This window comes from Bemisia tabaci, chromosome 6, assembly GCF_918797505.1.
Source record: "Bemisia tabaci chromosome 6, PGI_BMITA_v3".
In the NCBI taxonomy this organism is placed as follows: Eukaryota; Metazoa; Arthropoda; class Insecta; order Hemiptera; family Aleyrodidae; genus Bemisia; species Bemisia tabaci.
Genome location: NC_092798.1, coordinates 22212212 through 22225673, shown reverse-complemented (window position 1 = coordinate 22225673; position 13462 = coordinate 22212212). Strand labels below are relative to the sequence as shown.

At 36.6% G+C, this 13462-nt stretch overlaps 1 protein-coding gene across 1 annotated transcript in view; it reads right to left on the bottom strand.

Annotated features, from left to right (window-relative positions):
- Window positions 1–2633: 2633 nt before the first annotated feature.
- Window positions 2634–13462, bottom strand: part of LOC109041336 (probable E3 ubiquitin-protein ligase HECTD2) — a gene marked incomplete at its 5' end in the record, with an annotated part of 46304 nt that continues 35475 nt past the window's right edge. Inside the window, 8 exons of the mRNA XM_072301966.1 lie at window positions 2634–2985; window positions 4344–4459; window positions 6082–6276; window positions 7307–7381; window positions 9141–9521; window positions 10486–10626; window positions 11508–11695; window positions 12377–12525. Coding sequence (XP_072158067.1) covers window positions 2721–2985; window positions 4344–4459; window positions 6082–6276; window positions 7307–7381; window positions 9141–9521; window positions 10486–10626; window positions 11508–11695; window positions 12377–12525 — 1510 coding nt within the window. The remainder of the gene's footprint in view (window positions 2986–4343; window positions 4460–6081; window positions 6277–7306; window positions 7382–9140; window positions 9522–10485; window positions 10627–11507; window positions 11696–12376; window positions 12526–13462) is intronic.

Below are 13462 nucleotides of genomic sequence, written 5' to 3'. Positions count from 1 at the left end.
GGTGTTGCAAAGTTACTGGATCGCCTCTGTTAGGCTGTTTCGCTCTCGCTTTTAAGGTGACCCCTCCCTCACCCCTCACCGGCTCATCATCTAGATATGGAACAAATTTTGCTAATTTACTGGTTTTTCTTTAAATTTTCGGAGAGTGGATTCATTTCACCAAGCGGCACATTTAAGCTGATTCCTCTAACTCAATTGTGCAAACCCTAAAATAAAGCTGAAGATGTCCACAAGCGAAATATTGCATATTAGTCCCATGGAACGGTTATTTACGCGTTCAAATACTTTTAACTTTAAGTTAGATTCCACAGTAGAGATATGTTAAGACTCAACAGCTGTGCTGCGTCTCCAGGCCTCAAATGGATCCGTTTATTTCCCAATGTAAAGTAAGACCTGTATCACAGTGTAAAATTTGTTCGATATTTCGACGTTTCTGTGGAATTTCACTTTAAAGATGCACACCATAAATCCATGGAAAAAAGAAAGTGTGCGTTTCGAAGACAATCCGCTTTTCTATGATCCAATAATGAAACGCAATAAAACGCCTGGTAGTGCTCCAGAAAATTTTATCTGGAGCCTCATTTTACGTCAAAGCATTTTCTCCTAATCTTAAAATGTGTGACCCACGGTGGTGCGCGATCATAAATGCAGCATTTGAAAACTTCAAAGCCATCTTAAAACGGCTGGGCTTATTTTGTTCTTACTATATTGTCTCGGGAGAAAAATAACATCCTCGAACATTCCATTCAAAACTATCGAATGCAAATCATAATTTATTATGAGCTAATTTACAACAATTTTCATCTTAATCACGCATTTATCTTTTACTTTAATTTTAATTTTTTTCATGAGGATTAATATAAAAACCAAACACCTGTAAAAGTAAATTTATGGAAACAAAGATAAAAGTATTGGAGGCCTAAAATATTTCTGTCCTAATGAAAACAATAAAATGAAGTAAGAGTAATTAATTTTTCGGCGCATCTGCAACTATGGTCTCTGCTGTGGCCTTAATATCACTGATATATGAGAATAAATTAATGGTCATATTGATGACTTTCTGGTCGGATCGGCCATCGTAAAAGCTAGCCGTGTGTGCTCGCCTTTATTTGAGCGAGTAGGCAACTCCATGATGATGAGCATGATTAGTTGCATTCGTGAGTTTTGAAGGGGCGTTACATTTCGCCGAAGCGTGACGACGCGTAGAACCTACTTTTGAATAGGGTACTGATCCTCGTTGGCTTGCTTGAATTCAAGAATAAATTGTGTTGAACCTTAGTGATAGAAGTCAGTTTTAGGACCAAGAATAATTTGTTTTATACAAGTTTGTAAGTAAACTATGAAGCACCTACTATGAGATAACTCGAGACCATTATGTAGGGTTCATGCGCAGTGCACAAAACGGATGATTGTTCGTAGGCTATCTACGATGACATAGTTTCTTGACGATAGCACCAGAAACCGATGACGACGATGAAGGTAGACTCTAGTCAATGTGATTGGTACATTTCAAGGCAAAAAATTCCCTGTTTTTTCATTTTGGTAGAATATTTACTTATAGAATTTTTTAATTTCAATAATCATTTTGATCCAAAGACTCTCGCTAGGACTAGTTAGGTAAGGTAAAACCAAAGGGAAGGTATTTTATCGGTTTACTCCGAGTAAACTGTAATCTCAGTCATATAAGTAGAAAATTTTTGATTCTCGAAGTATAGACATTTTGTTGCTGGGCCACGAATACCTGCAACTAATCCTATTGCATGTCCATGAAAACCGTTAAAGAAAAAGGTGCAATCCGTTATGGTCAGTCTCTCTGTACTTCAGCCTTCTTCCGCCTTCAATAAATTATGTAATTATATGCTCGTATATAATACCTTATCACTATTATCAATATAAAAGTTTTTATTGTTGACTCGGCAAAATATATTTGGAGTACTTTGTGGATTTAATTTTAATCTTACAGCTGTCTAAAAATCCGATTAGGTCTCGATACACCATCAAAGCCTTGAACCAAAGCCATCAAAGTGTCAGGAGTCATCAGTCTTAAAATCGTTCCTCTGATTGACTTTGAAATGAAAACATGGCAGAAATGTTTCATGCAGCAGGAAATGATGGTGGCACTCCATTCTGAACAAAATTTGACGGCCCCTCGAATTTTTGTCAGAGAGGACTGTTGCGTGGTGACCATCAGTCATCGCCTGGTCTACTCTGATCAGAATTGGTTCGGAATTTGATCGTGTATTGATGCCTATTAACTTTGCAGTTTCGGCTCATGCGCTGGTTACACGCTCAAATTTCCATCAATTTCCGATCAAATGGTGACTGGTGCGCACCATCTACCATCAAATTTCTGCGGCCTGCAAAAGTTTGATGGCAGGTGATGGAGCTGTGGGGCTCATCCTTCATCTGATTTCCACACAACCGTGCTTATTTCGTGCTTATTTCAATCAACACGCTGTTTTCATTAATTTTACTCATCAATCTAGATAACTATCGACCGCCATCTTGGTCATCATTTTGATCGGAATTTGACGGGAATTTGATCGTGTAACCAGGCCATTATTTTGAGATTTAATTTACGCAAGAGCGTCTAAATAAATAGAGGCCATTTTTAACAGTGACAGTGATGAAAGCGTTTCGACCATCTGACCTCATAGAAGCTTTATTTATTTAAAACAATAAAAATATGTACAAATATTAACCCCGCACCATTAAGATTCTTACTCCAGTCCAAAACCCTCAGCGTTTGATATTGAGATGATGAGCTTCTGTTTCAGCTCGTCCGTAGTTTCGTACTCGGGAAGCACGAGCTGATTAAAGCAAGTATGTGCCTCTGGTAGGTTCTCACGCTTGTTGATCATCTTCGTGATTTTGAACGTCATTTCCTCCATGCCCCCGACAGGAATTCGGTTGCTCCCCGTCGTGAAAAGTAGGAATTTTTTCTTCAGCTCGGTGGATAGCGAGTCTAGAATTTTCCAAAAATCCCTGAAACAAGTTTCAAGCCCAAAAAATTAATCATCTTCACTATACCATCATCAAGTTTTTGTGCACTCAATTTGTGTCACACCGGAAAAAAACACATTGGATCTAGAGTCCAGACTCTTAAAAACATCGGAAAGAAAAAGTATTGCTCTTTATTCAATCAGAATCTAGCTTAAATCAAGAACCAAGCCTCTTAATTTAAGCAGATTTCGTTTTGATTCAAGTAAAAATCCGATTGAATCAAGAGTATTTTTTCTCGTCAATGTTTTCAAGAGTCTGGACTCTATATCCAATTCGTTTTTTTCCCCAGTGTACCGTCATCAAGTTTTTGTGCACTCAATTTTTGTCACTGACAAAAAAAGAATCTTAAATTCGCCGCCAAGAAGTATTTTTCTTTAAATCAAGAATTTTGATGCTTAACATAAACTACGTTTTTGCTCAACCCAAGCGTTATTTTTCTTGCATCAAGAAAAATTCAGCTTAAAACAAGAGAAAAAAATCATTGGCGGGAAATTAAAAAATCAGCATGCTTGAGTCAAGCACATTTTTTTCAGTGAATTGGAACGCCTGTTACCCACCCCCTCACCACATCGCCACCTTTATCCCTTCATCCGCCCATCCTTTAATGTAGATCATTGAATTGCAATTTTATGACATCAAAATTAATTTTTATTGCGCCTGCAAACAAAGAATCCAGTTTTTCAGTTTCTCACATGAAACCGGAAAATCCTCATTTCCTCAAATGTTTATAATTTTAGCAATTTGCTTACAAGGACTACATTTTGCGATGAGGAACCACTATTTCTGGCTCATTTTAGAAACAACATATGTGCTATTGATTCACCAAGCAGAAAGGTGCTTTCATGGAAGAACCAGAGCTAGTGGTTTCTTATTGCAAAATTTAATCCATTTAGTCTTTGCCTTGTGTATCCTGCAAGATGATTTTATTATCTCCTAACACGATTTGTTTGATAGATAATTTATGAAGGAGGGAGTTTTTCAGTTTATTCAGGTCAAAGAAGGTTTTCTGTGATGTTATCATGCATATGCATAATGGGTCCAGATGCAAATCGTAATTTTTCTCAACTTATGAATGTATCAAAAACTTGGCTAAAATCATAAAAAGTAATTTCAAAGAAACAGTAAAAAATGTATTGCATTATAAGAACACAAGGGTGGTCGTATCTTTCTCCTTACATAGGAACAGTTCAAAACAGATGTAATACTACATCAATTTTACCGAACGCTCTAGAATGACCGATGAACGATAATGCTAAAATATGAATAGATTTTCTTATAAGCCCCAATGGATTCTGGAGACGTAAAAAATTTTAAGTTTGAGAAATCTAAACAAGACTCACTTGATAATCGGATCATTTGGTTTGAAACCTTCGTAGGACGTAATTTTCTTCAGTTCAGTGATATTTATAGTAGGAGAACCGCAAACCAAAGTTTCTACTTCTTCAGGTCTGAGCAACTGTAATCAAACGCAAACAAATTGAAATTTAGCTCACCTATCATTGAAACTTTATTTTGCATTACTGTACAGAAATGCCTATGATATCAAGTGAGTGGAAATGAAAATTTGAATAAAAGAACGTACATCCCATCCAATTGGCAACGAAATCGAATCATGAATTTAATGCGAAAGCTGGAGTGCAAGATTGAATCATTATTGACCAGAAAAACTTCATTACTCGGCTTAGAAAAAATACTGCGTACATTTATCTTAGCGCTTTTCATTGACAAAATATGCCTTGAGCTGTTGCTCTTTTTTCGTCTTAAGTTCGCTAGCATCAAAATAAATTATCAACAGGGTGAGACATCGTCAGCACGAAGGAACTCAGCAAAAAAAAATTGCGGAAGTAGTTCCTACGAACTCAGCAGTTCGGCGAAATTAAGTCTGTGGAGTTGAAATACTGCCATGTCACGAACTCTAGTTGATATTCGGAAAGCGGTGCCGATTATTGCAAGTTGGCAACATCGTTTTCCGTCCATCTAAGTGTGCGGTTGGTTGGTAGATACGTTTATTTGGTGCTTTTAACAATTGAGCCATTAACACCTTAGAGGAGAGATTAAAATAAATAGTACAGAATTTAAAAATTTAAAAAGTAGGGGTCACAAAAGGTAGTACAAAATTAAATATTAGGACAAAGAAATAATACATTAAAGGAGATTAATTCGTTTGAAAAAGAGAGGGATTTCAGAAAATACTTTGAAAGGATGGTATGGAGATCAGAAAGTGGAGGGAAAATTGTGGATCTTAATTGTTGATATGTAGGGCAAGTTATTAAAACATGTTTAACTGAGAGAGGGACATTACAAGAGATGCTGGTTGGGGGTTGGACTTTTTTGATTATGTATTGGTGGGTGAAAGACGTGTGCCCAAAGCACAGCCTGGTTAATTTTACTTGATCTGCTCGTGGTAGACCAGAAAGTTGAGGGAATATGGACATTGGAGGATTTTTATGTTGGCAATACACTGTCCACTCTTGTTGCCAGTTTGTGAAGATTTCTCTTTATTACAAACAATCGATTTGTAAGTGCGTAAACCATAAAAGAAGCAAGCTACCTCGTCAAGAATCAATGTTTATACTGGGGTTACTTCGAGGAAAACTACAATAATAATAATTCAAACAGCGGGTAACAAGGCTAATTTTTACATAAATAGGAACCACCAAAACGTTTCGGCTGAAAACTCATCCTCCCTTAGTAGGATAAAAACATTAAGAAATTTTAAAATCTGAAAACTTGGTAGTTGGCTGTACCTTTCAAAGCGAGAAAAATGTTTGAGGAAAACTATGGTGTCAACTTGCCAGAATCACCACTATGCAAATATAGACTTATACTTCAGATTTTTGAGCATCGAAAATTTCAGGCAATTTATGGCAATGTGCCCGGAAGAATTTTGTGAAAGGGGACTGACACTAAAAGGCAGACAATTATTTGATGGAGATTTTCTAATGTTCCACCCGGTTTCACCTTCTTTTAAAGATTTGAATCTCAAGTCAGCCATCTCTGAAATTTTCTCTAATTTTTGGTGTTTGATTAGTCATTTAACGAGCCTAACTTCAGTTTACTGAATATTCAAATTATTACCAAGAGAGCGTTAGATGCACAAACGCTGTGAAATCCTAGGTAAAATGCACGGTATTGCTCGAATATAGCCTTATTGAGCACCCAGTCTAGGTATAATTGAACGTATTCCTCTCGATTTTCGTTGGTCACTGCTATGCTTTCGCCGCTTTCTTTTAGAGGGAATGTCTCCACTCTGCCAAATTCTTCAAAAGAAACCTTTTAACAAAAATTTCGCAAGTGTGATTAAAAAATGACAGGATTGGTGAGCTAAAGGATCTACAAAATTAAATAATACTATGAAATGATAACTATCTGAACCATGACTGGCGGGTTTTAAAACTTACAGCATAGATAGAATTCCTGGAGGTCATGTTATTGTTCAGAAATGGAACACATTTTGCAATTATGGGAACTAAAATTTTTAGCTCATTATGGATACAACATATGTGTCATTAGTTTCCCTATGTAGATAGGTGTTTTAATGTGTGAGCCAGAAATTGTACTTCCGCATTGCAAAATACAATCCAAAGCATGTGCGTACCAACAGGGCCGGATTAAGGGGGTGGCCGCGGCCCATGGCGGCAAATCTATAGGGGGCGGCAAATTTTGCAATTTTTTTAAATGTAGGTATAAAAAAAATTCGGATTCAGAAAAAAAAACTACAAACGAGAAAACGCGACAAAATCTCTAATTTCCTGAGAATATAGTAATTTCTACTTTCGTCGTCTTTCAGTGATACAAGAGACAGCACCTTTAATTAGTCGAGTAAAGAAAGAAATCAAACACGCAATTTGGCCTGGAACGGCGCGGCGCAGGACGAGGTGATGACGAGGACTTGAGATAAAAATGAGAAGCCTCGGCGCGGCGATCGGTATGTAACACATATAAGCGCCTACAAGACTACACAAATACTTCACGCATTGCATCAAACACAGTGCGGTCATTGCGGACAGCGTGAAACGGACAGCGCCTACAAGAATGCATGTCAAAAAAACCATTGTCAGCGATTTATAAGTGAGGTGCTCGATTCTTTGCCGGGCCTATGTGTACCGAACGACGCCCCGAGTTCAATTGTCTAAATCCATTACTTTTCAAAATGAAATGTTTGCAATTAATCATGAATGTGATGTGTCAATCTCTGAATATAGAAGACCTCTGCTTTTATAATTAACAAAAAAGGGTCACTAAAAAACGAGAAATCGGTTTTTAATTAATTCTACAGATTTAAATTTTGACAGAGACAAACCTGAAAAGTTTGACATAAATCATCCTCCACGTTCCCCTCGTAAATCAACAATTCGGTTAAACTCTTCGAAATATCCTACAACAGATAAACAAATCCATAAAAATTTTGAATGTGAAGTGAATCTCGTATTCGACCATCAAGTAATATTATATATTTTGTCACACCTTTTGCACCCTTTATCAATTATAGGTATAGTTAATTAGTTACGACGACCAGTCGTTACTTCAAAGACCAGGAAATCACCTTAAATTTTGAGGTTTACTTGTTTAAAGAGCTTTAAAATTTTGGTAGTTCCTGTCAATGGTTTTTACTTATATGTACTTATATTTTACTTTATCACACGATTTTTTTAAGCCAAATATTATTCCTGCAGCCCTAGAACCAACGGATTAAAACCTGGAGAAAATACAATAACAAAATTCAACACAATGCAATGCAATTTTTGGGACTTTAGGGCATCTTTAGACTAGCCTTTAAGTAATGGCTACCAATGTTTTTAATATGCATATGGAGAATCTTTGCACGTCAGGGACACAAATGCCGGATGTATTAACTATCAATTTAAGAGTTAAATGATCTTGAATATTCTTTCATGGATTTTATCCTTTTTAATCCAAAATTCGAAATTGTAGCATGAATATTATCTATTTAGATTCAAACGGAGTCAATATTCTAGAAAAGCCTTCGGGAATGAACGTGTTCTTGAGTGAATTTTGCAAAAAAGAGGAGATTACTTATTTTGATTCTTGTCGCCTCAAAAATGTTTGTTTGTGAGTCTGTATGATCAGTACAGATCATTAATTTTGTAGGAAATATAATGTAAACTTCTTATTTTCATAATACATATTTTCGTCTCTGATCCGGGAGTTTAATGCAAGCCTGATGGTCACCTGATGCTCGTTTAGAGGTGACAGGTTGCTAGGAGGAGGATTTGTTTACTTTTTGTAACATTTCCGAGTTGGCAGCTGTTTGATCCGTTGAAAACGCGTATTTTGAAATCCGAAACGCGACGGTGGATGAACCGAGAGACGATTCGAAAGATGTGAGTCTAGACGTTAGATTATGTACTTCGCATCCTAACGAATTGAATATTGAATGACGAATGTATCCAACGGTTGCAAAATGTAGCCTTTATTTTTACGATATGTTTTACCTTTTACAAAAATTCTCCGGTAGAAAAATATTCTTAAGCCTACATTTGTTTTATGATTACAAAATTATGGGTCTAATGAATCACATTACGTTTTAGAGCTAAGCTGAATCATTATTTTGTAAAAAGTCATCTTGCAGAGGGATGTCGAGATTTATTAGATTATTTTTAATAGATAATATATAGATTTTCTATTGAAAATAGATATTTCCCAAGACTTATGCTCGTGGCATTAATCCATCAATAGAAACATTCGTTTCCGTTGGTGCGGCAAAAGGTCGTTTTGAGGGTTAAAATTGGCAATTTTCGGAAACTTCGTTTTTCCAAAAAAGGGTGGTTGGTGATTGGAATAAAGTCAGAATCATCCTCCGCTTCAGCAGCCAAAAGTATATTAGAATATTCTCATTAAATACATGCAGAAAAGCCTTTTTTTCTTCCTTTGTAGACGGAAATCAAACGAATAAAATTTCGCACATGGGATAAGGTTTTTAAGTCGGCCAAAAAAAGTCAGAACTGAGAAGTGAGAGAATTTTTCAGGCATCTCACATGCCTATCACTACGTATCATTGGCTATCTATTAAACCTCTATCATTCCCCAACTATTTCGAAAAATTCTTACGTGATGGAGAAAAATGGAAGGCAGTTATGAATTCAGTGCTACCGATTCCATTAATAATAACTTACCGGCATGATTTGAGCAAGATCCTCAATAGTCGGTCTCCGAATGATTCCTACACTGGATACATTTATAGGCACAATCGGTGGCGAGAGAAGTTTTTTGTAGCAAATCGTCGGGAAATGGAGATCAAGGATGATAGAGTTATAAACAGCCAGCCCCATCAAAACTCCAATCAGGTTGTATTCCTGCAAGTTCTCGATTTGCGCAACACTGAACCAGTAACAGTTTGATCGGGGGTGGTACACGAACATTCCATAATCAGGGTGGAAGATTTGTCGAATGAGCAGGAGGAACCACTCTTTCGTCAAACCACCCATATCCAGACCGGGTTCGCTTATGAATGAGACCTTCAGCTTTTTCTTCAAATCTTTCTGTTTAGTTGCTATCTGTGAAAAGCACAAACAACATTTCTTAAGTGGGTTATTGTGTGAGGAAACGTCGATATACTTCCAGGGACATCTAGACAAAAAGTGGCTAAAAAGAACCGCGTTTTTCATTTTTTTTTAAAGTGAGCAAAAAGCGCTGCACTCCATGTGAATCATGATGCAGCTGTTTTCCTCTTGACTTCCTAACAAAAAAATTTGCTTGGCTCAAGCACTCTGATTCTTGAATCTGCCTGCAAGAATTTTTCTGTTATCTTGATTTAAGTTGAATTTTTCTAGGTACAAGAAAAATAATGCTTGAGCCTAGCAAAAAAGTAGTGTATATTAAGCAGCAAAATTCTTGATTTAAGAAAAAATACTTCTTGGTGGAAAATTTAAGGATATGTTTTTTTTCAACTTGATTTCACTAACAGAAAATGAAGACGGAACCAACTCGGCACCTCGTACCCTTCTTTGAATTTGTTTAAGTGATTTCGTGTTCAGGAGAAGGGATTCCGCAATAGACTCCGTCTGAACGGACGGAATATTTTATGACTTAGACCTAGCTGAATCCACGAATTCTGTGCGACATTGTAGTGAGTTTTAAGAATCCAAGATGCTGCTTACACGAATTTTACGCAAATTTTTATACTTGACCAAAGACCCGCCAAAAAGTGCCAAGAAGTAAAGTTGCAGGGGCACTAAGTAAACATCTAGTTTAGGGAAATCTCTTGAAAATTATGAGACAATGTCAGTTCAATTAAAATCTGTTCATCTTCGTTCCCGGAACTTGCATACGCTCCACTCAAGCTTCCTGGAATGTTTGTCGACTTGATTGAGATATTTTCAAACAATGTGAAAGAGGCGAACCAGCTATTTTTCTCTCAAATTCCATATTTATGGTTTTTTTTTGTTCTTTTTTTTATTACATTAAAATGTATGAAAATTTGCGTGTACTTTGAAAAAATGAAGCATGAATAATAGTTACCTCGTTTAGAGAATCGCTGATTAAGTGTGATCTTCTGACCCTAATGTTTAGAAAAAATATGTCTATTTGAGGAGCTTGATGTCGCGCCACTTTTGCAGCTAACGATCTGCGGGCCCGCAGAATCATTTGCTGCTCTGAATCCTGAAATTAGTACTTGCATTATTTTATTTACATTAATTTTGTATAGAATTCATGAAAATATAAAAATTCCTGTATGACTAAATATCATCGATTCAATGAGCACGAAAGATACATATTGAAATCAATAAATCAAAAAATTATTAAATCAAATTAAATTATTAAATAAATATAATTTTTGTATACTTCAATAGATAAGAGATTTAAAATTATCTATAGTTGAAATATGAGTCCAATAGCTTTAATTAGCATACATATCTCTAGAAGTAACTTCGGAGTTACATAAACTATTATATCATAATAACCCTTTTATCAGGCATTCTAAAAATGGCTTACATCAAATAGTTAGTTAGTTAATTTTATTTAACGACGATCAGCATCTAGGCTATTTACGTCGGGGACTAGGCAATTTTAAATTTTATTAATAACTGTACTACTTTATGTATATATTATTCTACCTCTCCTTCTCTATTGCTAATGGTTTATATGTATCTTTCTTGTTCAATTCATGAGCACGTGAAGTGAGTTTTCTTGAAAAAACTGAGCGATTGTTTACCTCCAACTTAGAAAATTAAGTTACTAGTTATCTTCTGCCTTACAAGAACCATCACATATAAAATGTGAGATATTTCAGCCCTCAATTTGTAGCCTCTTAAAGTTAGTTCAAACTTTCATGCTCTAAAAATATATACGTGAATTTTCAACTTTAAACTTGAGAAACTTGAACATAATACCATTCAACATGTCCCTTAGTTTATTATTTAAACTGACTGGACATGTTTAAGTATCAGTTTAGCTTTGAGCCGGAACACGTATAGTAAAGAAATTGCTGATAGAAAATGGATGGCAAGTCAATTTTTTTATCAGAGAAAAAATCTACTTACTTTCGTGAGGATGACTCTTTTGGCAACGATGCTTAGTATGAAAGGATATTGGCAGTAGGCGAATTGTTTATTATTGTGCGTGGATTGCCAATTGTAATAATCTTGCATCAAGTCGATGTGGTCTAGTGCTGAGTTGTAGAATTCGGTGTAGTCCAGCATAGGTGGTACAGTCAAGTTACTGGCCGCATCTGAGTCAAAATGAAATTTTCAAATTATAACGTACACCTACATAACATCTTCAGAAATTCAATGTGCTCATAAGACGCATCGAGTTCCTCTTGAGTCTCTCATCAGCGCCAATCTACAATTACTAACATTGACTGCATTTTGATAATTTTAATTTTATACAAGTATTTTTCCTCTTCGTGGTTTTAACATTAAAGGTTGACAACATTTCGCGTGTACCACTTAGCTACTGCTGTGAGAAGTAAGATGTTATTTTCTCCCAACGTGTCTTCCAGTTCTCGGACTGTCCATGAAAAAATGAAAGCAGACATGTGCTTCTCAGTTTATTTCTTGTGTAAAATGTCATTTTTTAAACTTATTATAACGGCAAATACTTCATCGTCGAATTAATCTACTGGAATCAAGCGTCAAAACACAATTCTATAACCAGCGCAACTGACCCATTGCCCCAGTGAATATAGAAAAATTCGCCTTCAAATAACCAGGTAGGCATCAGAAGCTTCTGCAAGGTGTAAACGTGGTATCAGGTAATATTTCATTTCTGCTTTCAAACCATATCAGTTGGACGTATAGTTCTGCCGATGGAACTATGTGCATTATGACGTGAGCCCTGTTATGCATATATTCTTATGGATCTCAGGGCTCATGTCTAAATGCACCAAATACGTACAGTTGATACTTACATATCAGTGCTAGGACTTTGGTGGCAGCCGGGATCCACCATCGGCTTTTGCTGAGGGACGGAAGGGATTTATCTGCAGGCGGAAACTGGCGAATTGTAATGAACTGCAAGATGTTACGAACAACTCCCCGAAGTCGAACTGTCTCCAGTCTGGAAAATTCATCAATTGATAAATATGCAAGTCAGAAAATTAATTTTGGGCTGTACTGAAAAAAAAACTCCGGCCGTGGGAGCCGCAATTACGGGCTATATAGACATACCGTCCGTTCCGGGCTCAAAGGCCGAAAATTCCGGCTGCTGGAGCCATAGCTTCGATTGCTCCGGGTTCAGAGGCCAAAGCTACGGCTCCACCACCCGGAATTTTCGGCCTTTGAGCCCGGAACAGACGGTATGTATATATAGCGCGTAATTGCGGCTCCCACGGCCGGAGTTTTTTTTTTTAGTGTGATTGTGAGTTTTTCATTTATCAAATTCATAGTATTAGAAATTAAAAAAAAGCCCCGAAAGTTGAGCATCTTTACGCATTCAAAATAAAATTTGAACTCCGGTTATTCAACGAAAAAAATTTCGTCACCCTCCGGTGAAGGTATCACAAGTGCCATGCGACGTTTAAAAATTTTCGGACGCTATTTTATTTTTTACACAGACATTTTTCAACAAAGCTGTGCGAAAATTTCGCTGAATTTTCTTGATGCTGCCGATAGAATTCAGTGAAATGGTATAACCGTTTCAACCAACAAAGTCTCTGTAAAAAAATAAAATGGCGGCGGAAATTTTGAAATATTGCATGGCGCTTGTGATACTTTGGCCAGAAGGTGACGATTCATCCATGATATTAAAAAGTAGGCTGTTGATAGATTATATAAGCTGAACTTCGGTATCCAACTAGAGCATACTACATACTATCGTCATTTTCTAGTCAGAGGAACATTCCAAGGTTTCAAAATTTACTCGAGCCATCTCATTTTCACCATAATCATTATGTGAATGTCCAAACCTCAGCTCATCGCAAGAGATTATACGACAGAGCCTTAACCAACCAAGAATTTCTCCGCTTCAACTCGGGTTTGCACGACCCAAATCGAAT